The 24,064-nt window shown below is 60.8% G+C and overlaps 1 protein-coding gene across 1 annotated transcript; it reads right to left on the bottom strand.

Moving 5' to 3' along the window:
• Nucleotides 1-13,919: 13,919 nt before the first annotated feature.
• Nucleotides 13,920-16,631, bottom strand: LRRC3 (leucine rich repeat containing 3). Its single transcript, XM_012779053.3, has 2 exons — nt 16,578-16,631; nt 13,920-15,916 (listed from the first exon to the last, which is right to left on the bottom strand). Exon 2 carries the CDS (start codon nt 15,845-15,847, stop codon nt 15,074-15,076), a length of 774 nt encoding a protein of 257 aa, XP_012634507.2. The 5' UTR covers nt 15,848-15,916; nt 16,578-16,631; the 3' UTR covers nt 13,920-15,073.
• Between the last annotated feature and the right edge of the window lie 7,433 nt (nt 16,632-24,064).

Here is a 24,064-nt window from a genome sequence, read left to right on the forward strand (position 1 = left end):
GCGCCACGGCTCCGTCGTGTTCCTTGTGGGGATTCCGCGGTGGCTCGCGAGCGCAGTCCTGGTCACCAGCCCAGGCAGTGAGCCCACCTTCCCGCCCCCAACCTCCCCACAGGGGCCTCGTCCCTCCCAGCCTCAGTTTACCCATCAGTGCACGAGGCGTGGGTCAGGTCGGGAATCGCAAGCCTGGGCACAGCAGGTGTCCCTCCACACGGCCCCACTCTTGGGGACCTCTGGCCTTGGGCCCAGGCCACCTCCCTGGCCACGCTCCAGCCAGCCACCTCCTGGTCCATGCAGCTGGCCTCACGTGACCGTCGACACTCTGCATGTCCTCTTGGGCACGCGCTGGCCGGCCCCTTCCCGCGTCCAACGCCCGGCCCTGCACCAGGCTCGAGGACTCCTGCCTGGCTGGGCAGCCCCCGGCCTGCTGGGACGCCCCAGGCCTGGAGGAGGAGGAGGGCGGGCAGAGGGGAGTGTCCGTGCCAGAGGCTGGGCTGGGCAGGCCCTGGGGCTGCACACAGCCAGGGGACCGGGGAGGGGCCCCCCGCCCGTCCTGCACAGCCAGGAACCGCAGGGCAGCCAGCGGAGGCCGATGTCATTTCTCGTCTCCGGCCACGGTCAGAGGGCGAAGGTCAGAGGCGGGACAGGCTTCGCTCACTGCGACCTCGGGGCCCACACGCAGTTTCACGCTCAGCTGTTTCCATGTTGTTAATAAAACTTTTAATCTGAGACCGAGGCCCACAGCATTCTGCATCTCAGATTGCACGGCAGGTACATGGGAGTTCATTTTATTAGTCTTTAAACTCTTTTTTTTTTTTTTTGAGACAGAGTCTCACTCTGTTGCCCAGGCTAGAGTGAGTGCCGTGGCGTCAGCCTAGCTCACAGCAACCTCAGACTCCTGGGCTCAAGCGATCCTCCTGCCTCAGCCTCCCGAGTAGCTGGGACTACAGGCATGCGCCACCATGCCCGGCTAATTTTTTCTATATGTATTTTTAGTTAGTCAATTAATTTCTTTCTATTTTTAGTAGAGACGGGGTCTTGCTCTTGCTCAGGCTGGTTTTGAACTCCTGATCTCGAGCAATCCGCCCGCCTCGGCCTCCCAGAGTGCTAGGATTACAGGCGTGAGCCACCACGCCTGACCAAGTCTTTAAACTCTTAAAAACCTAAACACTCTTTTGCATATGTGATGCCTTCACAATGTATTAATAAAGAGATTGGAAAGAAGAGCACATTTGATAAATTAGAAAAATGTTATAGGTGATCAGTCCACACACCTGTAGATAAGCTACCTACCTAATAGGCTACTCGGACACAAAAGCTGAGAACCCAAAGCATGTGCTAGTACTCAGGAGATCAAACATGCGTCAGAAAATAGTTTTGCGCATCAGTACTGGAAATATCAGAAATTTGAACAAAGGGAGAGTTTCTAGGAAAGACCAGTGATCAAAATTGCCTGAAGCACAAGTTAGAAAGCCCAGACAGGCCACGGTGCAGGCAAAACGAAAACCTAATTGTCAGATCACCTCCAAAAAGCATGTCAATGCTGGAATGATTATTTAGGCATTTTTAACACTTTGAAAAACAGGTCGTTTTCTCGATAAACTCTTCATAGCATGAAATAGTGGGAAACTTCCTGCTTCACGTTATAAAATAATCTGAGTCCAGAATCTGAAAACATCACACAAGGGAAGAAGTTTAAAAGCCAAATCCATTCAAACACATACATGCAAAAACCCGAAAGGGAAACAGCACTGAACAGGAGCCTTCCACAGAAGACAGACTCGCGCCTTGCCCGGTGGCGCAGGCCCAGGAGGCAGGGTGGCTGCCGGGAGGGTCGTTCTCACGCCTCCCTCCGCCCCTCCCATCAGAGACGCTGGGGAGACGTTGGACTTGGACAGGGCGTGGGGACCCGGAGGTGGGGGGAGGTCGACGTCGGCGGTGGGGAAGTGACTTGGGAGTGGGGTGGGACCCTTGAGAGGGAGGCTGGGTGAGTTGAGGGAGGGGTTCATTACAGAGAGCTGTCCCTGCCGTCTATAGGGCCTGTCCCTGCCGTCCATAGGGCCTGTCCCTGACGTCCATAGGGCCTGTCCCTGACGTCTACAGGGCCTGTCCCTGCCGTCCATGAGGGCCTGTCCCTGACGTCCATAGGGCCTGTCCCTGCCGTCCATGAGGGCCTGTCCCTGCCATCTACCGGGCCTGTCTCTGCCGTCCACGAGGGCCTGTCCCTGCCGTCCATAGGGCCTGTCCCTGCCGTCCACGAGGGCCTGTCCCTGCCGTCCACGAGGGCCTGTCCCTGCCGCCCATAGGGCCTGTCCCTGCCGTCCACGAGGGCCTGTCCCTGCCGTCCACGAGGGCCTGTCCCTGCCGTCCATGAGGGCCTGTCCCTGCCATCTACAGGGCCTGTCCCTGCTGTCCACGAGGGCCTGTCCCTGCCATCCATAGGGCCTGTCCCTGCCGTCCACGAGGGCCTGTCCCTGCCGTCCACGAGGGCCTGTCCCTGCCGTCCACGAGGGCCTGTCCCTGCCATCTACAGGGCCTGTCTCTGCCGTCCACCAGGGCCTGTCCCTGCCATCCATAGGGCCTGTCCCTGCCGTCCATAGGGCCTGTCTCTGCCGTCTACGAGGGCCTGTCCCTGCCATCTACAGGGCCTGTCTCTGCCGTCCACGAGGGCCTGTCTCTGCCATCTACAGGGCCTGTCTCTGCTGTCCACGAGGGCCTGTCCCTGCCATCTACAGGGCCTGTCCCTGCTGTCCACGAGGGCCTGTCCCTGCCATCTACAGGGCCTGTCTCTGCTGTCCATAGGGCCTGTCCCTGCCATCTACAGGGCCTGTCTCTGCCGTCCACGAGGGCCTGTCCCTGCCGTCCACGAGGGTCTGTCCCTGCCATCTATAGGGCCTGTCCCTGCCGTCCACGAGGGCCTGTCCCTGCCATCATAGGGCCTGTCCTTGCTGTCCATAGGGCCTGTCCCTGCCATCCATAGGGCTTGTCCCTGCCGTCCACGAGGGCCTGTCCCTACCATCTACAGGGCCTGTCCCTGTCGTCCACGAGGGCCTGTCCCTGCCATCCATAGGGCCTGTCCCTGCCGTCCACGAGGGTCTGTCCCTGCTGTCCACGAGGGTCTGTCCCTGCTGTCCTGGGATGTACGTGGCCTTGCCGACACTTGTCCCTCCAGCCCTCGTCCCATCTCCGTGCCATCGGCAGTGCCCAGGTGGGCAGGCTGACACTGGCTTCCAACGCTGGGCCCCCGAGTGGCCTAGACCAGCGTGGCCCACTAGGAAACCTATGTGTGACAGACAGGAGTGCAGTGCAATGACTGGGCGCTCCCTGCAACTCCGCTCGGACCCTGCCCTGACGCTGGGCTCTGCGGGGTCCAGGATGCGTCTCGGAAGGTCCTCGACTTCTCTGCTCAAGGGGTGTCTGACGTCACTTCCTGCCCCTGCCCCCAGCCTCGCTGTCCTGGTGTCCCTGGGCCGGTGGGTTACGGTGGCAGCCCTGGATCTGCTGCCGAAGGAGGGTGGGCCAAGGATACCAGGTAAAAATACAAGGTGCCTCCTTAGATGCGAGTTTCAGGAGAACAGTGAGCACTAGGGTTCAGTGTCGGCGTACCCCGACATTACATGGGACATACTTAGACTGGCAGGTGTCATCCGTCTGGAGCTCCAGGGCCACTGGCTGGCCTGGGTTTTTGTCAGCCTCAGTCTCCCCGCCCTGCCTGTGGGGTGTGGAGGACAAGCCACGTCTCTTGGGGTCCACCTGGGGGACGGTCCTGGCTTTCTTGGGGTGGCAGGAGGGTGCATGCGGCCGGCAGGCACAGGGCCTCGGAGGAAATGGGGAGAGTTGGGCCCGGAGTGGCCTGTTGGGGAGGCAGCCCCAGGGGCGGTGGCTGGTCGTCTTGGGGATCACTCCACTGGTGGGGCCCCCAGAAGTGCCCTGGGAGGCAGGGAGGCCACACTGGGGTTAGGGAAGGCCACCCAGGCTGGGAGCACGGTGGGCCCCCAGCACTCGGCCTGCGTGTGTCAGTCGGGAGGGAGTGTTTGGATGAGGTGAGTTTTTACACCTGTGACGCTGGGGGTGGGCCTCGTCCATCCATCGGAGGCCTGAAGAGAACAAAAACCCCGGGCTCCCCTGGGCAGGAGGGATTCCCTGCAGGTGGCCTGTGGCCTTTGCCTGTGCTCCTGGGCTGTGAGCCGCCGGGCCGTGGGCCGGTCTGCACGGTGAGCTCCCCCCCTACACACGCCCTGTTGCCTTGTCCAGCTGTGCTTCCTGGAGGGCCCCGCGGGCAGGAGTCTGGGGGTCTGGGGATCAGCCCCACCTGCCAAACCCCCGCCTCTGAGCCTCCCCCGGGGGGAGGGTGAATCGGGCAAACCCCGCTGCGTGCCACCCTCCCAGAGCCCTGACCCCACACGGCCTCTCTCTGTGGCGCAACCGTGAAGAGCGGGGGTGCCGCCGCCTGTCCGCTTGCCCGGGGAGCTGAGACACCCACACAGCCAGCGCCGCACCGGAGAATCCGCGCCCGGCCTGCTCGCCCTCCCGGCTCCGCCCGCCACTGCAGGGCGCCTGCTGCTGGCCAGACACACAGCAGAGACCAAGCCTGCCATGGAGACGTTTTAAAGTTCTGAATGCAAACCAGGGGGTGAAACGTTGAGAACTCCAAAATATTTACCTCTTTCCGAGATCGCGCTTCTGGCTTTTGTCTCTGATGACAAAGGTTTATAAGCGGCGTGCTGTTCCTTGTGAGTTTACATTCCAGGTGCCGTGGACACATGCTCGGGATTGCTGGTGACTCCCTCACGGAATGGTCCGGAGCTCGCTGGGCCGGCATGTTCTGGGAGGCCCTGGGAGGCCCTGCCGGGCTCTTCACACCCGTGAGCACCGTGAGGACCCTGCATTCATAGCCGCCGTGGACGTGCTCCTCTGAGGCCCTCTTCCTGGACACGACCTGCCCCGGCCTCTGTTTCTGCCTCTGTCCCCTCTCCCAGGCCTCCCTGCTGCAGCCTGGCGGGCACAGACCCGGGCACGGCCCCACCTGCTCCTGCGCCTCCCTGGGCACCGTCCTGCCGGGGCCGTAAGCGGACACTCGCTGACAAAATAATTTCATTTTCTCTGAGGTCGTGACTCACCAGTGCTGAGACTGCTGCATTTTTCCTTTAAGCTCCCCACGGCCAGCACATACCTTTGCCCCCAGCCACACACATGCACACACACAAACACACACATACACACATGTGTATATGCATGCACATGCACACATTTATGCACACAGATACATGCACACACGATGCATGCACATATACAAATGCATACAGATGCATGTGTGCACACACATACATACATACACAAACACACATGCACAGGTGCACGGGTGCACGCACATGCATGTGCACGTGTGCACAGACACTTGTGCGTACACATATGCATGTACACACAAACGCATGCACACATTCATGTACACATACATGCACATACGTACACACATACACCACAACATGTGTTCCAGGTGCATCTGTGTCTTCCTTGTGCTGATGGGGCACCGGGTCCCACCCAGGAGCAAATCAGACCTGGCAACAACACACAGCTGCTGCACGGAACAGCCCGGCTGTTACAACCAAGCACCACCCGGGGCTTACGCGACACGCATTTCTCCCGGATCTTGATGTGCTTCCTGGGGAGGCCTCTTACCGCTGGCGGGTAACATCGCCCTCATACTGGGTCTCTAGGGTTCAACACATCACTCTGGGGGACACAAGTCAGTCTTTATTGATGCCCGGCGAGGGGTTCCTTGTTAATGGAGAAACAGTCTGGTATTAGGAGAGCCCTTGGCTAAATCTGTCACTCCTGTGCTGTGGTGCTACCAAACTGGGAATGCAAGGACATCTGAGCAAGGCCTGCCAGTTATTTTGTGATTTTAAAGTATTATTTTTAATTTGGGGCCCTTATCTTTGCTTATTTAATTTAATTTTGATTTACTTTATACGCATTGAAACGCACAGGTGCTAAGTGAGCCCAGTGAGCTTGCCAACTGCGCACACCCACGTAACTAAGTGACTGTCCCTCGCGCAGGGTGAAGAGCACGTTCACCCCCCAGAAAACTCCCTTGTGCCCCGTTCGAGTCGCTTCCCAGCCCAGCCGTCTGACTTCCGTCCTGGGCGAGTGTCGCTCGGCACCTGCTATCCCGTGCCCCCTTCACCGGCACCGCGGTGCGCAATCCATCCCGCAAGCTGCCCGTGTCGCAGTCTGCCCCCCGCCGAGCTCACGGTCCTCGTGCGGGAGACGCACCCGGTCAGAGCCACCTGTGCTCCCTAGACCTCAGGGACGTCTGCAGATCAGGCCGCAGGACACAGAGCCAAGCGAGTCTTCAAACTGGTGTCCGACCGGTGCCGGAACCTCCCGCGCTCACACGCAGTGTTCACGCGATTCCAGTCGGAATCTCCACGCGGCCCTCTCCATGACGGGGCGGTTCGCAGGGGCCGCCGGTGAAGCCCAGAAGTGACAGGTGAAACTACTTTGTAAGAACGAGGAGCGCGTGGCCTCCCGGTAGTAAATTCTACTACAATGCTCAGCAAACACATCAACCTGCAGTGGGCATAATTCTTGGAAAAGTTAACGTTACAGATGTTGGAAATAAGATTCTAGAATAGAACTTTCTATTTGAGGGGGAAAACTTTTTAAAGGCAAAAACCATGGAAACGAGTGGAAAAGGAGGGTACTTAGTGGATGTAGTTGTGAAATATACAACCGCATGTTATTATTATTACAAATTAAATCAGCACAGTTGAAACCCAGCACGGCTGGGTGACGTCCAGGGCTTCCCTCGTCCCTGGGGCTGGCGCTCGGGGCACGCGCCCGCCACCCACGCCAGCGCCAGCCCCAGCCCCGGACGGCGGCCCGGGCGTGCAGACAGCCCTCTGCAGGGCCCAGGCGCCGGAAACACACCCAGGTGCCCTCAGGAAGTGACGCCACAGCCACCGAGTGAATGTGACAACCGCGACAGAGCCCCGCTGGCACCCCCGGGGCCAGGCTTGGCGACAGAAGAGTCCCCTCCCCAGTCCTTGTCGCTGGGGCTGCGGCACCTCGAGGCAGAGCGGAACGCGAATGATTCGCCCCGAAAACGTCAGTCCTCGTCCCCGCTGCCGTGACTTCCGGAGTGACGGGCTCTGAATCAAAGTGACTTCTCAGTGCAGACAGACGCTCGGGCCCCAGGCAGGCGCGGGAGATTGGCAGCTCCGGCCCCAGCTGTTGATCCCGTCACCCCTGCCGGGGCCACAGCGAAGCCCAGCGGTGCCGGGGCCCGGGGAAACTGAGTCCAGCTGACTGAGGCAGAGCTGCCTGCTGGCCGGGCCCGGCCCCGTGTGGCCCCATCCCGCACCCCGCCGGTGCCCACACACAAGCTGCTCCCGAGAGGACGGGCTCCCTGCGGGGCCTGGCGGGGCGGGGCCGGCCGCTGTGCCGGGAGCCCACACCTGGGCCCACGCGGCACCCAGACGCCTGACCCCGAGAGCCCCCGGAGGCAAGTCCGGAGCACGGTGACCCTGCAGAGAGGCTGCAGGGCCGTCACTGACCACTGTAGGTGGGGGGGAGGAGCTGGGCCTGGGCCCTGCTGGGCGCTCAGAGTCCAGTGGCCTGGCACGGCGCTGGCACGACCCGTCAGTGTCCCGAGTGTCATCCTGGCACGACCCGTCAGCGTCCCGAGTGTCATCCTAGCTCGGCGCTGGCACGACCCGTCAGCGTCCCGAGTGTCATCCTGGCACGACCCGTCAGCGTCCCGAGTGTCGTCCTGGCACGACCCGTCAGCGTCCCGAGTGTCGTCCTGGCGCGGCGCTGGCACGACCCGTCAGTGTCCCGAGTGTCATCCTGGCGCGGCGCTGGCATGACCCGTCAGCGTCCCGAGTGTCATCCTGGTGCGGCGCTGGCACGACCCGTCAGCGTCCCGAGTGTCATCCTGGCGCGGCGCTGGCATGACCCGTCAGCGTCCCGAGTGTCATCCTGGTGCAGCGCTGGCACGACCCGTCAGCGTCCCGAGTGTCATCCTGGCGCGGCGCTGGCACAACCCGTCAGTGTCCCCAGTGTCATCCTGGCACGACCCGTCAGCATCCCGAGTGTCATCCTGGCACGGCGCTGGCACGACCCGTCAGCGTCCCGAGTGTCATCCTGGCGTGGCGCTGGCCACAGCACAGCCTGGGTGAACGTCCGGCCACATGTCACTAAATAGTGGCTCTTCCTCCTTGGGGACCTTCCTGGCTTGTCCTCTCTGATGCTGTGGCCCTGGCTGGGAGCCCTCCTGGGTAGCCAAGCCCGTCTGCATCCTCTGGTCCCCACCCCAGCGGGGCTGTCCCAGCTCACCTGGGAAGTCACCTAACCGCCCGGCTCAGTCCCTTCCACCAGGGCTGGCCACCGGCGTTGCCCCTGGAATCCGCGTCCTGACCGGGCTGCGTGGGGTCAGTGCGGCCACTCTCCGTCTGTCCCCGCTGTCCCCACCGTGTGTGTCCTGAGCAGGGTCCTGACCGGACTGCGTGGGGTCAGTGCGGCCACTCTCCGTCTGTCCCCGCTGTCCCCACCGTGTGTGTCCTGAGCAGGGTCCTGACCGGGCTGTGTGGGGTCAGTGCGGTCACTCTCCGTCTGTCCCCGCTGTCCCCACCGTGTGTCCTGAGCAGGGTCCTGACCGGGCTGCGTGGGGTCAGTGCGGCCACTCTCCGTCTGTCCCCGCTGTCCCCACCGTGTGTGTCCTGAGCAGGGTCCTGACCGGACTGCGTGGGGTCAGTGCAGCCACTCTCCGTCTGTCCCCGCTGTCCCCACCATGTGTGTCCTGAGCAGGGTCCTGACCGGGCTGCGTGGGGTCAGTGCGGCCACTCTCCGTCTGTCCCCGCTGTCCCCACCATGTGTGTCCTGAGCGGGGTCCTGACCGGGCTGTGTGGGGTCAGTGCGGCCACTCTCCGTCTGTCCCCGCTGTCCCCACCATGTGTGTCCTGAGCAGGGTCCTGACCGGGCTGCGTGGGGTCAGTGCGGCCACTCTCCGTCTGTCCCCGCTGTCCCCACCGTGTGTCCTGAGCAGGGTCCTGACCGGACTGTGTGGGGTCAGCGAGGCCACTATCCATCTGTCCCGGCTGTCCCCACCGTGTGTGTCCTGAGCTGCGGCCCTCCTCAGGCAAGGCCCGCCTGGTGGGCCGAGCCCCCGCCCTCTGCCTGGAACCCGGGGAGCAGGGGTCGGCCCTGTGACCTGCAACCGACCCAGAGCCACACGTGGCCACTTCTGGTGGTGTCCTGGACGCCTGGCGCCTGCTCCCTCCGGGCAGTGTCGTTGCCATGGTCACAGACGTAGAGCCCTGCTCGGCCACAGGCACAGGCCACTCCTCCGTCTGGCGCTCACACGGGGACCCGGCTGTCCGCTGTGCCAGGCGTGAGGCCGTGCAGGCCCGTGTCGGGCCTGGACTCCACCCGGGACCTGCCTCCTCTGAGCCGTCCGCTCTCCCCCTGGACCTCGGGGTCTCGGGTCTCATCTGATGGGAGAGACAGGCCCAGGTGCCAGGCTGTCATCACGACAGCGAACTGGGTGTCCTCAGAGCACGGCTGGCCACGCGCCACCGCTGCCCCGGCCGACCCTCAGGTGGGCAGCCACGCCCCCGCCTGCCCAGCCCCCCAGGGTCACTGCTGCGGTTCCCCTCCTGGTGCCAACGAGGCTGCAGGTTTTGCCGGCTGCGTCCAAGTCTCGCCTGCTTGGAGCTTCCTCAGCAGGCACACATGGGGGACGTGTGCCTGGCGTGTGGACAGTGAGAGGAGACACCTGTGTGTGTGCGTGTGTGCATGTGTGTTTATGTGTGTGCCTGTGCATGTGTGTGCGTGCATGTGCCTGGCACTTACCCGAGTGTGAGTAAGGGTCCCAGAAGCCAGTGGCACTGCCCCGCCCCGCCCCTCGGCCCTTCCTGCCCAGGCCGCCCTTCCGAGGGTCCTTGCAGGGGACACTCCATCCCGCAGGAAAGGAGGAGAGGCGGACAGGGGCGCTGTGAGCCCCGGGTCACCCGGCCCCGGGAACGGAGACTCAGTGACGGTGTGGAGGGCACCCCAGGGCGAGAGGGCCACCTGCTCTGACCACCGCGGCCCTCACAGCGGGAGACGTGTCAGTGTCCTGGGGCTGCTGTCACAAACTGTCACAGACTTGGTGATCTGAACAACACGCATTTATTAGTCCAGAATTCTGAGGTCAGAGGCCAGGCCCGGGTCTCACGGGGCTAAACCGAGGTGCCCGCAGGGCCGGTGCCTGCAGGAGGCTCAGGGGCCGTCGGTCCTGCCTTTCCCGCTTCTAGAGGACCCGTCCCCACCACCTGGCCCCGTCCCCGCCGGAGGCACCGCGTGCGTCTCCTGCTGGGCATCCCCTCAGAGAACCCAGGACAACCTCCCGTCTCAGCCTCCTTAATTCAGTCTGTCTGCAGTGTCCCTCTGCCACCTAAGGTGGCACAGTCACAGCCCCCAGGATTAGGACACAGATTTCTGCGCCCAGCTGGGGGCAGAAATCACACGAGAAGAAGGGCAGGAGCAGGGAACAGCATGCTGAGCCCGCAGCCCTGCAAACAGGACGTGAGCCGGATGGGGCAGCGCCACGCCCCTGCGCCTGCCACGGGGATGGGCCACCAGCCTCTCAGCGCCCGGCCACGCCTCCTGCTCTGCACCCCCAAGCAGGCGGCCTCCTCGCTCCCCAAAGCCTCCTGCCCTGGCTTTGGGGCCCGTCCCTTTGCTGACCGCCGGGAGCTGTCCAAGGTGGCCGGCCCCACGCACACCGCACGTTTCCCGGCCCCCACTGTGAAGGCAGCCAGGCGGGGAGCTGGACCCGGGGGGCTGGTGTGGCCAGGCCCTCCCTGCCTCAGCCCAGACCCGCCCCATCTCCCGCCCGTGCCCCGGGCAGAGCCAGCACCTGCTGGCCGCCGTCAGCGAAGGAAAACACCCCCAGGCTCGTGCCCACTTTCACGTCCAGTGGGAACTGTCACCTGCTCTCCCTGCCGGCCACTCATGGGCTCTGGCTCTGTGGCGGGAAGGGTCCTCGCATCCCTCCTGCTCACGGCCCCTGCGGAGGAGGCTGGCGGTGTCTCAGGGCCAGATTCCCGCCACCAGGGCCCTTCCCTGAGAGGAGCACTTCACCCCCACGCTGCCAGCTCGTCGCTCCCCAGCCCTAAGCTGCAAGGGCCCTGGTGGCCTCCAGCCTGTGCCCCTCCCGCTGCCAGCCGGCTAGGGGCCTGCAGGGGGGTCTGGTGCTCCCCCAGGGAGAGTGCTGGAGCCTCCTGTGCTCCCTGTCCTCCGTGCTCTCCCAGCCCAGGGACAGCCCAGGGACAGCTCCTGGACATCCCAACAGCCTTGCTGGTGGCTACGCCAGACTCTGGCCCAGGTCCCACGGCTGGACCGCCCAAGGGCCCCACGGGCAGGCATCTGGGGGCCCCAAAGCCCAGACAGGAAGCCATGAGTGTGGGGAAGGGTGCTGGGCCCGGGCTCCTCTCCCAGGGTGGGGCTGGGGTTGGGTTAGGGTTGGGGTTATGCTAAGGGTGGTGTTGGGGTTGGGGTTAGGGTTAAGGTTGGGGTTGGGTTAGGGTTGGGGTTATGGTTAAGGTCTGGGTTAGGTTGGGGTTGATGTTAGGGTAGGGGTTATGGTTAAAGTTCAGGTTAGGGTTAGGTTAGGGTTGGTGTTGGAGTTGGGGGTTATGGTTGGGGTTAGGTTTAGGTTGGGGTTGGGGTTAGGTTAGGGCTGTTGTTGGGGTTGAGGCCTGGGTTATGTCTGGAATTGTGTTGGGTGTGGGGCTGGGCTAGGGTTAGGTTAGGTTAGGGTTGGGATTGAGGTTAGGATTAAGCTTATGTTTGGCATTGTTTTGAGTGTAGGGCTAGGTTTAGGGTTAGGTTAGGGTTGGGCTGGGGTTATGGTTGGTGTTAAGGTTGGTTTCATGGTTAAGTTTGGGTTAAGGTTAGGGTTAGGTTAGAGTTGGTGTTGGGATTAGGGTTATGTTTGGCAATGTGGTGACTATGGGGCTTGGTTTGGGGTTAGGGTTGTGGCTGGGTTTAGGGTTGGTGTTAGGGCTGGGTTTTATGTTAAGTTCGTGTTTGGGTTAGGTAATGGGTGGGGTTCGCGTTGGGATTAGTGTTATGTTGGCAATGTGGTGAGTGCTGGGTTAGGGTTAGGTTAGTGTTACAGTTGGGATTGGGGTTAAGTTATGGTTAGGGTAGGTTAGAGTTCCTGTTCAGTCTGGGTTGACTTAGGGTTCGGGTTAGGTTATAGTTGGTGTTAAGGCTGGGGTGTGGCTGTGGTTACTTGGGTGCTGGTGGAGCACTCTGAGCAGGGCCTGCCGATCTTTTGCAGCAGGATGCTGATCCTGGGCTGGCTAAAGGGATAGGGAGACACTGGCTCCCAGTGGGCCTGAACGGGCCATTGGACTCTCATCCCCCCTCTCTTCCTTTGGCCTTCGAATTGCTTGAAGCCTCCCCAGAAACACGACCAGTGCCTGTCTCTACTCTAGGGAAGTGGAGGACGTGGGAGACCCAGCCACAGCCCCGCAGCTCTGGCTGGCCCAGGGACCATCTGCAGGCTCCCCTACTCCTCCTGTGAGGGCCCCTGGGTGCCCTGATTCCAGATCTGAGACTCGCGGCGCTCCGTGGCCCCCCATGGCCCCTCGTGGCCCTCCGTGTAAAGGGCCTTTGCAGAGGGGTCAGGCCGTGGCCATGTGCTGACCTCAGTGCTCCTGAAGCTCCTGTGAGGGCCCCTTGCCTGCTTGTCACCTTCGCTGGACGCCAAGCTGGGGACGCGCTTTCCCAATGGCTGCCGAGGATCTAGAAGCCCCGTCAGGCAGTGCAATCTGGGGAGCATGAGCTGAGTCAGCCCGAGGGCCCACGGGGGCGGCGTGTCCCGGGCGTCCCTGTTCACAGGTGGGCTGCGAGGGAGGGCGGAGCTGGGCCCAGGCCTGGCGTCATCCCAGGGGGCCCCCATTGCCCCCCTCAGAAAGTCTCCACTCCGCATGGGTCCTGGGCCTCTCGGGGGAGGGCCGGGTGTGGGGAGGGGACAGATGCCTCAGGAGGGGTCCCCGACGGTTCCAGACACCAGGGAGGGGGCTTCAATGAGCAGGAAGGAGCTTCGGGGTGCCAGAGTGTTGAGGGCTCTGTGGGCCTCCTCAGAGGGGAGGTGCTTTCTCCTGGGTCCTGGGGGACCCAGCAAGGCCAGGAAGGCGGCAGCTTAGGGACCTGGCTCGGGGGAGGAGGAGGGAGAGGAGCCTTCCGGCGTCCTCTGGGTCCTCTCCCACCTCCGGGCAGCAGGAGCTGGGAGTCTGGCGGGGGAGGGGCAGGAGCCCGCCACATTCCCGGGGCCCCTCCTGGAGAGCCTGTGAGGGTGGGATCCAGGCTCTGGGCCGATTCTGGAGAAGGAGCAAATGAAGAGTCCCTGGCAGCAGGGAAGGGCCCCCCAAAGAGCCAGGGGAGCCTGGGCACCCCCAGGACACAGGGGCAGATGCAGAACCCTGCCGTCCATGCCTGGGCCTTGGTCCACACTCTCTGCGGACCGAGAGTCATGTCTGCCAGGCTAATGCACCGTGCAGCGAGCTCTTGTGTTTATCAAAGGAGTCTGCGTCCCTTTGCACCCACAGAGAGCAGGTGTCTCGGCTGGCCTCCGACCCGCACACCCTTAGCGTGATCATTCGAGGTTCTCTGCAGAAACCCCAGAGCCCAGGGCCCTCTGCTCAGTCGGAACATTGGACCCGGACACCCTGCCACGTGCTGGCCCCATCTGTGCCACGTGGGCCACGCTAGCGCCACGCCAGCACCCTGCACCCTAGGGTGCCACTTGGTTCCAGTTCTCACTGCAAGTGAGATCGTTCCCGCTGGTTTCTGTGTGGGTCAGACACGTGACACTTTCCAAACACAGACCACCCTGGATTTGCAATCATTATTAATTAAGCATCTGCTCAATGAAGCATCTATACCTTATATTTTAAGTCCATAAACAGTTTACACTTATCACTTATTTGCACCCACCCCAAATATACTCAAAGTAATTTAAAAATAAACACTCTTACAAAAAGGCAGTAAGAAGTGAAATTAGAAATCAGAATGATACAGGTGGAGGTGACGTCCACCCAGAGCGTGAAGTAATACGGGTAAGAAAATCGAGCACTAAATTTCCTCTGAGATTCCTGGCAGTAAAGGTGAAAAGAGAGAGTTTCCGGTGCTGGAGCAGAGGAGGCATCCCGTTGGTTGGCCTTGAAACATGGAACATCAGTCCGCCCATCTTTAGAAAAGGAGCGCTTTGGGTATCAGAGAGTAGAAAAGCAAGGCACAGTGGTGACCCCAGCGGATGGTTCCGAGACAGGGTCAGCAGGGGAGGCAGGAGGCGGGCGGACCACGTCTGTCTGGCTGCCGACGCTGCCCCTCGGGGGTCTACGCTGGACCTTTCCCGGCTTTCTTTCCAGGTTTTGTCCCCTCTCACTAGACTGGAATTTTGGCACGAGGGTTACTCTGCACAGACACTCTGAGCGTAGACGAGATGTGGAACGGCCAGTTTGAGCCGTGCATCCCACTCAGCTCCCCCGAGAACCTGCCCTCTGCGACTTGCTCCAGGACAAGGGCTTGTGTTCGGATGCTCTCGGGAAGTCCACGGCACACAGAGGAAGCCGGCGCCCCAGCAGGCGACCTGGCGCCTTCTGCAGGTGCATCGCACCCAGGCTCTGCGTGGGCTCTCACTCTCGTGGAGCATGCACCCTCCTCTCTGACTGCGTCCACGGCCCACGGGTGCCACGTGGGGGAGGCCACGCCGTGGAAGGAACACGGAATGTCATGATGGGCACCCAGGGTTGCAGTCCCAACGGGATCCTTTGCCGACCATGCTGCCGCGGGCAAGTCAGTCCATTTCTCCGAGCTTCGGTCTCCTTGTCCGCCCAGGGTCCAGCGGTGGCGCTGCCCGGCTTGGGGACACCCCCGCGAGGAAACATAACACGTGAAAGCGCTGTCTGTACACAGGGGCCGCGACCGCCCGCCTCGAGGGGGAGCGGAGCCGAAGTCAGACTCCACCTGCTCCCAAAGCCACGGCGGCCACAGGGCCGGGGGCCAGCCGGAGCGGGCGCTAGGGCACCGGGCTGGCGGGGTCCTTGGGGACGGGGACGCTGGGCAGGGACTTGAGGTACTCCAGGTGCCGCCTGGCGTCCTCCTGGTTGTGGCGCACGTAGTACACCACGTAGGCAATGACCATGGCAAACCAGCCGAACATGGTGACCAGCATGGCCACGTCCGTGGTCTTGTGGTGGACGCTGCAGAAGCTGACGCCCGAGTCCAGCGCCTGGACCAGCGGCTTCCCCACGAACTCCTCCTGCACGGCCGTGTGGCAGGCCATCTCGTCCACCGAGTCGGGGTCCAGCTTCAGCTCCCACAGCGCCTCCTGCAGGGCGCACTCGCAGTGCAGCGGGTTGTGCGACAGGCGTATCTTGGCGCTGAGCTTGCCCAGGGCGTCCTTCGGGATCCTGCGGATGCGATTGTGGGACAGGTCCAGCAGCCGCAGGGCCCCCGCCAGGCCCGAGAAGGCGGCGGGGCCGATGGTCTCGATGAGGTTCTGCGACAAGTCCAGCTCCCTCAGCTGCGCCAGGTGCTGGAAGGCTCCGTTGGGGACGTGGGAGATTTTGTTGGCGTCCAGTTTCAGGAGCACGGTGTCCGCGGGGACGTCCCTGGGGACCTCCTGGAGGCCCCGGGCGCTGCAGAGGACAGCCACAGCCCCCGTGTGGTCGGGACACCAGCAGTGCTGCGGGCAGGAGGCGCCCAAGCGCAGGCAGAAGAGGAGGAAGAGGCAGGACCCTCGGGCGGAGACCGGCAGGGGCGAGGGGCTCTGCCTGCGCGCCGTGGCCATCCTGGCGCGGCCGGGCACGGGGGCTCTCCCCTGCCCGCCGTCCGGGAGACGCTGTCGCTGCTCTCGGCTCTGCAAGGGAGCAGGAAGAGAGTGGGCAGGGGAGCAGGGGTCAGCACTGCCCACCGGGCGTGTCCAGCGGGCACCCGCACGCCGTGACGGTGGGGGACCCCGCGTGCTCACAGAAGGGCTTGGGGCGGGGATCACACCCCCTCGAGCACACCTGCCCTGCAACCCATTTCCGCAGACGCCCCTGCGGCTGCGGGAGCATCTCGCCTGAGGACAGCTGCCCGCGGGCGGAGGACAGGCGCTCAGTGGCCAGAGGACCCCTCGCAGGGGCTGGGCCAGGGCTGGGCCAGGGCTGGGCGGCCGGGACCCCCAGCTGCTCAGGGCTGGAGACCCCAGGCCGGCCGGGCTCAGGGCCGGGTGGGCGCGGCGCGGGGGCCACTCTGCCCGTCCGCTCCGCAAGCCTTGACCATCTCACAGCCCAAGCTCTGCTCCCGTCCCTAAAAGGGCAGGCGCGCACCGGCCCGCCTTTCACCCCAGCTGTCTGAGCAGCGACAAGGGGAACGGGAGACCCAGCCCTGTGCGCGCGGCCGTGCTGGGCGTGGAGTGGCGGGGCCGCGCGGCGGGACCCGGACCCGGACCGGGACCCGGACCGCACTGGGGGTGGGGGGCCAGGGGTAGGGGCCAGGGGTAGGGTCCGCACTCCCGGGGCGGGGAGGGGCTGTACCTGTGCGGCCGACGCTGCTCTGCGCGCTGCTCTCGGCCTCTCGGAGCCCGCGCGCCCCGGCGACTCCCCGCGCGGCCGCCCGCGCCCCCGCGCCCCCGCCACCCGTGCCCGCGCCCGCGCCCGCTGGCTGGGAGGCGGCGGCGCTCGGCCTGTGCGGCCGCGGGGCGGGGCGGGAGGGTCGCGGGGGCGGGGCGGGGGCGGGGCGGGGGCGGGGCCAGGGGCGGGGCATGGGGGGAGACCTGAGCCGGGTTTGCGGGAAGGCTGGGGTGGGGCCCTGGGCGTGCCCTGGACTGGGGCGTGGCCTGAGAGAAGGGGCGGGCCCAAGGGTGCGGGCGCGGGGCTTTCGGGGCGCTACCGGGCAGGCGTGGGGCACCCCACGGGGCCGTACGAGCCGTGGGCGGGACCGTGGGTGGGGCTGCTGCCTGGGCGGGGCCGTGGCGGGGGCGGGGCTTAGGGCGGGCGTGCCCGCAGCGGGGCGGGGCTTAGGGTGGGCGGGGCTTAGGGTGGGCGGGCCCGCAGCGGGGGCGGGGCTTGGGGGCGGGGCCGCAGCGGGGTGGGGGCCGAGGGTGGGCGGGGCCGCCCATCTGGGTTCCCAGGCCCCTTCCCGCCCAGGCCCCCACCTGCAGCGGTGTCCGAGGTCGGTGCGTGTGGCTTCCCGAGGAGGGCCGGGAATGCCAGGTGGGGGCATCTGAGCTGAACCCGAGCCTCCTCAGGGTCCTTTAAAGTAGCCTTATGTGGATTAACTGATAGACAATGAACCCCATATTTAAATTTGATACGTTTGCATATGTGCGTACACCTGTGAAACCTTCGCTGCAGTCAAGACTAAATGCCCCCACATTTCCCCCTTGTCCTCCCTGCCTTCCCTCCCCTCACCAGGCGAGCACTGATCTGCTTTCTGTCACCACAGATTAGTTTGCATTTCCTGTTTTATATAAATGTGATTATAGAGTATGTACCTGCTGGTCTCCTTCTTTCAGCATAATTAGTTAATATATTGAGGCTCGCCTGTGTTGATGATGGGTTTACCAATAGCTATTCCTTTTAGTGCTGCATAGTGCTGATTGCACAAAAATCCCACAGTTTGTACATCATTCACCTGTTTATCCGCATTTGGGTTGTTTTCAGTTTGGGGCTCTTAGAAATAAAGCTGGTGTGAACATGTGCACAAGTCTCTGAACAACTTCTGCTTCTATGTCTCCAGCCAAACCCCTAAGCGTGGAGTGGCTGGACCATATGGTAGCTGTAGTTAAGCTGCTCAGAAACTGGCAAAGTGATCCTGCCACTTTACATTTCCACCAATAGCGTTCGCTCCATATCCTCACCGACACTTGGTGTGGTCCGTCTCTTTAACTTTAGACATTCTGTAAGTGGTAGTGATGGCTGGAGTTGCGGTTGTGATTTGCATTTCCCTGGTGGCTAATTATGTCACGAATCTTTCATCTGTTTACTTGCCGTCTTCTGTAAGGCAGTGTTCTGTCAAAATCTTTTACCCACTTTTAACTGGGTTGTTTTCTTGCTATTGAGTTTTGAGAATTCTTTGTGTATTCTAGATACAATTCCTTTATCAGATATGTGATTTGTAAATATTTTCTCCAAGTCTGTAAATTGTCTTTTCATTCTCTTAACAGTTTTCCAAAGAGAAAAAGTTTTTAATTTTGAGGAAGTCCAATTTATCAATTTTTTCTTTGATGAATTGTGCTTTGGGTGTTACATGTAAGAAATCTTTGCCTAACCCAAAGTCACAGGCTTACATTTGGGTCCATTATCCATTTTGAGTAATTTGGGCATGCGGTGTGAGGTATGACTCAGTTTACTTTTGTGTATTTGGATAATCAGCTTTTTAGAAATGTTCATTGAAAGGCTAACCTTTCTCTAGTTTGCCGGGAGTTTTTATCAGGAATATAAGGTGGATTTTGTTTTCCCCACATCTATTGAGAATCTCTTCTTTTTGGTCTGTTAATATGATAGATTATATTGATCGACTTTCAGGTGTTAAATTGGCCTGTGTTCTTGGGCTAAATCCCACTTGGTCATGATGTACTATCATTTTTATATGTGTGGTGAATTATTTAATCAATGTTCAACTACTGAGGTTATGGTTTTTACTGAATGTTGATAGTTTGTATCATTCAAGGAAATGTCTATTTCCTCTAAGTTGTTGAATTTATCAGCATAAAGTTGTTCATAATATTCCCTCATTATCCTTTTAACATCTATAGAGCACGAAGTGATATCATTTCTCTTGTTCCTGTTACTGGTAATTTATTTTTCTTTCACTGATCAGTCAGGTTAGAAGGTTATTAATTGTATTGACTTTCTGAAAGAGCCAGTTTTTGGTTTCATTGTTTCACTTTTTTATTATTGATGAGTTCCACTCTGATCTTTATTCTTTCCTTTGCTTAGATTGGGTTCAACTTTCTCTCTTTTGGTTTCTTAAAGTGGAAGCCACTGATTTGCAACCTTTTTCTTTTTAGTACAGGCATCTTAGTACTTTAAATTTCCCTCTCAGTCCAGTTTTAACCACATCCCACAAATTTTGACATATCGTAATTCGTTTTGATTAAGTTTAAAATAATTTATAATTTCCCGTCTGATATCTTTTTTGACTCCTGAGTTCAGAAGCATGTTATTTCACTTGAAGATATTTGGATATTTTTCCAGAGTGTTTTTTCTGGTTTTGGTTGTTAATCTAAACCCATTGTTGTCAGATGACATATTCTATATGCTTTAGATCCTTTTAAATTTATCGATAGACATTTTCTGGCCCAGAAGAGGGTTGATGATTGCTGCCCGTGAACTTGAACGTGTGTCCTGTCTCTCAGTGGAGAGTGCTATCCATGTCAGTGGGGTCAAGGTGGCCGGCCGTGTTATTTGCGTGCTGTGTTACTATGGACTTTGTCTACTTGCTCTATTAATTATTGAGAGGGCGTGTTGCAATCTCTGGCTGCAGCTCTATCAGTGTTCGCTCCGTGCATCCGGAGTGCTAGCGGTGCTCCTGGCTAACTGGCTCCTTTATCTCTGGGAAATGACCCTCTTTTCCCGAGACGCTTCGACTTGAAGTCTATGCTACCTGACATGAACATAGCCACTCCGGCTTTCTGCTGAGGAGGTCAGCGTGAGACATCCTCTTCCGCCCTTTCACTCTCAACCCAGTGCGTCAAAACTCCTTGAAGCGGTTCCCTCCGGGATTCCACAGTGTGAGCGTCTCCCTCGACGTGTGCATCAGCTCCCAGGGGAAAGAGGAGGACTTCTCAGCGGAGAAACCACCCGTCCACGTGACAGCGTTAGGATCATCGGTGATCACACAGACGGACATCGCGTGCCCGCGACATGGCACACTGGGAAGGGCGCGTCCCTTCTGTGCCATTCCCGCAGGCGTGCCTCACCTCGCTTGAGCACAGGGACACCCCGAACTGGAAGTTTACAGAGTGACTGGGCAGTGGGCACCAGAGCAAAACGAGCGTGAAACGCAAGACAGGGCTGAGTAACTGCTGCAGCTGGGAAGAGACCAAGGAGAAGCAGCAGCTAGATGCGCCGCGCGGAGCTGGCAGGAACAACGTCAGTGGGGACTGGTGAGCCTGATTCAGGTCGGCAGTTGAGGTCGCGTGACCCACGGTGACTTTCCAGCTTCGGTCACTCACGCTGGAAGCAGCGATGGCTCCGCTCGGGCTCGAGTATGTCCTCCTGCAATTTCCTCCCTTTCCGTCCCATCTGGCCTTCATGCCCGTGTTCCCCAGCACGGCATGGCAGGCGTGGCAGGAGCGCCCCGCAGTGGGACACGGCCTCGTCCTGACCGCACGCTGTCGCTGTCATAGCTTGTACTCACACGTGTGTGATAAACCCCACAACACGGCATCATGACTTTTGCTTTAAACATTCATTCATCTTTCAAAGAGATTGAAATAATACGAGCTGGGAAGCTGGCGTGTTAAAGATCGAAGAGATGCCAAAGCCCAGCCCAGACATTAGGGAATATTTTTAATATTTATTTATTTATTTTTGAGGCAGAGTCTCACTCTGTTGCCTGGGCTAGAGTGCCGTGGCGTCAGCCTAGCTCACAGCAACCTCCAACTCCTGGGCTCAAGCGATCCTCCTGCCTCAGCCTCCCGAGTAGCTGGGACTACAGGCACGTGCCACTGAGCCCAGCTAATCTATTCTATTTTTAGTTGTTTGGCTAATTTCTTCCTATTTATAATAGAGATGGGGGTCTCACTCTTGCTCAGGCTGGTCTCGAACTCCTGAGCTCAAGTGATCCTCCAGCCTCGGCCTCCCAGGGTGCTGGGATTACAGGCGTGACCCACTGGGCCCGGCCAAGGAATATTTTTAATATTTAAATTAAACAGATTAATGCAGTCACCACCTAAAACGACAACGCAGACGTGGCTGAGGCCGCAGCCATTACGCAGAGTGACAGAGGCCAGACGCGCACGCAGAGCACGGGCTGGCAGTCCCATTTTAGGAAGTTGGAGAGTAGGTGGGACTCGTGGACGGGGAGGGGTCCGAGGCGGGGAGGGGGGGTGGGGGGAGGCCGTGGGGTTGGGAAATGTTCTGTGTCTCGGTCCGGGAGCCGCCTGATGCCATCGCTGCTTCCGCCTCGGTTCTGTGCACGTGACCGAGTGCCGGTTATGCCTCGGTAAAAAAACAGTGCCGTGCATTGTGTCTGCGAGTCACAGGCGATTCCCGATCACAGGGGTGAAGAGCGCGTGCAGCGGTTGTGCCGCACACTTGCGTCAAGTCTCTTGGTCAGCGCTGACTTTGGTCCCCTCAGCTCTGCCCCTCCCCCCCAGATGCTGCCAGGGTCCCCCCGGGGAAACCTGGCTCGGTGCCCACTCTGGACCTCAGCCTGTGCTCCCAGAAACACCGGGGGACCTTCCCATGCCACCCTGGCCCCGTGGTCTGACCGCCGTGGCCTCCCTTCTGGCTGTAACCGGCTCGGGGCTAATCCTCTCGCTCTCTGAGCCTCCCGGAACCCAGGCCGCGTGGTCTGGGATGAAGCGCAGCGGCCGCAGCTGGTTAATTGGCCCTGCCAGGAAGGCTGTGTGGCCGCAAGGTAGGAGTCTGTCATCTCTCTGGGGATCGGCGTGGCGGAGCCCGGCTGGCCGCATCCGCAAGAACAGGATGAAATCAGGGAAATGACCAAGACGTCCCCAGGGAGGCCAGACGCTGCCCTCCCGGCCCTTCCCGGGGAAGCTGGGGCCACAGCGGCCATGCAGGAGTGTGCTGGCTGCCCTGCCGCCCGCCTGGTCCCCCTGCTGCCCGCCTGGTCCCCCTGCCACCTGCCTGGTCCCCCTGCCGCCGCCTGGTCCCCCTGCTGCCCGCCTGGTCCCCCTGCCGCCGCCTGGTCCCCCTGCCGCCCGCCTGGTCCCCCTGCTGCCCGCCTGGTCCCCCTGCCGCCTGCCTGGTCCCCCTGCCGCCGCCTGGTCCCCCTGCTGCCCGCCTGGTCCCCCTGCCGCCTGCCTGGCCCCCCTGCCGCCCGCCTGGCCCCCCTGCTGCCCACCTGGCCCCCCTGCCGCCCGCCTGGCCCCCCTGCTGCCCGCCTGGTCCCACTACCGTCCGCCTGGTCCCCCTGCCGCCCACCTGGTCCCTCTGCCACCCGCCTGGCCCCCCTGCCACCTGCCTCCACATGGTCCCACAGCCGGCCCCTGCCCCTCACCCAGCCTGAGGACCCTCACACAGAGTCCCAGGCCTGCGGGCCGGCAGGGGGCACCATGGCGGGCCAGCCACCAGGGCAACCTCGCTCTCCGGGGAGCTGGACAGCCGCCGCTACCTCTCAGCAAATTGCTCCTTGGCAGCTTTGGGCAGCTGCTCCCTGGATTCCTGGATCTCCCTGGATTCCTGGATCTCCCTGGATTCCTGGATTTCTCCGCCCCACTTTGAAAAGCTGGACTGGAAAACCAGAAAGAAGGCTGGGCGATGGTTCCCTCTGTGAACTGAAATAAAATCTAAGCCCCTCCACCAGCCAGCTGGATGGACCCCGTCTTGGCCAAAGGCCCCCAAGAAAAACGGAGTTGCCGGCCACGAGGCGAGGGGAGGTCGGATACGCCTCGTCCCCCCCTCCCGTTTGGAGTCACTCTTTGTAACGATGAGATGTCCACAACCAAGGTTAAACCGCACGCGCCGGCCATCGGCGTGCTTAGCAGACCCCTGGAGTCCAGTGTGCGTCCGGGGCTTCTCTCCGATGAGCAGACTTCCTTCTCTAACTGAACACATTCCAGGCTTTTAGACAAAGCTCATATCTTTAACCAACTGCAAATCAAAGAATCTTTAAACCACCAGCTGTAACCTGAGAGCTCCCCCGCTTTGAGATGCCCCACCTTTTCGGGCCAGTGTGTGCCTCCCATGTGTTGATTTATGGCTCTACCTGTAACTCCCGTCTCCCTAGATGCACAAAACCAGACTGTGACCCAGCCACGGCGAGTCCACCTGCTCAAGGCTTCTTGGGTGTGGCTCTTGGGGCCGTGGTCACTCACATTCGGCTCAGAATAAACCTCTTTAAATTATTGTGCCAAGTTTGGGTTCTTTTCTGTTAACACCTCCTGGGCTCCCGAGAGGGGCCTGTGCAGCCCGACCGTCCCCCCAGCAGGGCCGCCCAGCGACGGCCCCTCCCCCAGCTTTCGGGAGCTCTGGGGAACCCCATGTGTCCAGCGCTCTCCGTACCCCCACCCCAGGCCTCTCAGGCTTCCTCCTGCTCCACGTTGTCCAAGTTTGGTCTATTTTGTTGACATTTTCTAAGAACTGCTTTCTGAACATATTTATTGTGCCAACTCTTTATTTTTTCCTATTTCATTAAATTCCGATGTCGTCCCAGCCTTTGCCTCTGGACTCATTTTGCTGCTATTTTCTGAGCCTTGAGTCGTAAACTTAGACCGTCTATTTCCATATTTTTGCTTCCAAACAAGTGCACGTAAGGTTACAGGCGTTCCTCTGGAAGCCCGCCCCGCAAGCCGTCTCTCACGCCCAGCTCTCCCCGCGCGCGGCCCGGCGGGGGAGGGAGGACGGGCCCCGGGTGCCCGCAGAGGAAAGGCCACCCATCCGAGGACGCGAGGACGCGTGGAGAAGGCGCCATGGGCAAGCCAGGAAGGGCGACCTCACCGAAAACCCCGCGCTGCGCCTTCCGCCCAGACCGCTGCCTTCGGCGCCCAGAGCGGTGGGAAGGTCGGTTTCGGAGTCACCGGGGTGGCCCCGGGAGAGGAGGCGGTGCGCGCCCTGCTTTGTTTTCTGTCATTCATCTTTGAGGGCGTCTTCTGGGAAGGACTTGTGGGGACACACTCTGCGTCCTTCCGTCCCAGAGTGACCGTGTTTGGCGCCGCCGCTCGGATGCCAGTCTGCTGGGTCCGCGACGCCAGAACAAAGCCGCGTCCCCTTGGAGGCCGGCGGACTCCTGGAGCCTCACAGTGGGGACGCCTGCGGCCGGCCTCTCGGTGTGCTGTTTTTTTTTTTAAATCATGTTGGTTTTTAAGACTTTCATTTTTCTTGTGGGCCTA

The sequence above is a fragment of the Microcebus murinus genome, chromosome 1, assembly GCF_040939455.1.
Source record: "Microcebus murinus isolate Inina chromosome 1, M.murinus_Inina_mat1.0, whole genome shotgun sequence".
Taxonomy (NCBI): domain Eukaryota; kingdom Metazoa; phylum Chordata; class Mammalia; order Primates; family Cheirogaleidae; genus Microcebus; species Microcebus murinus.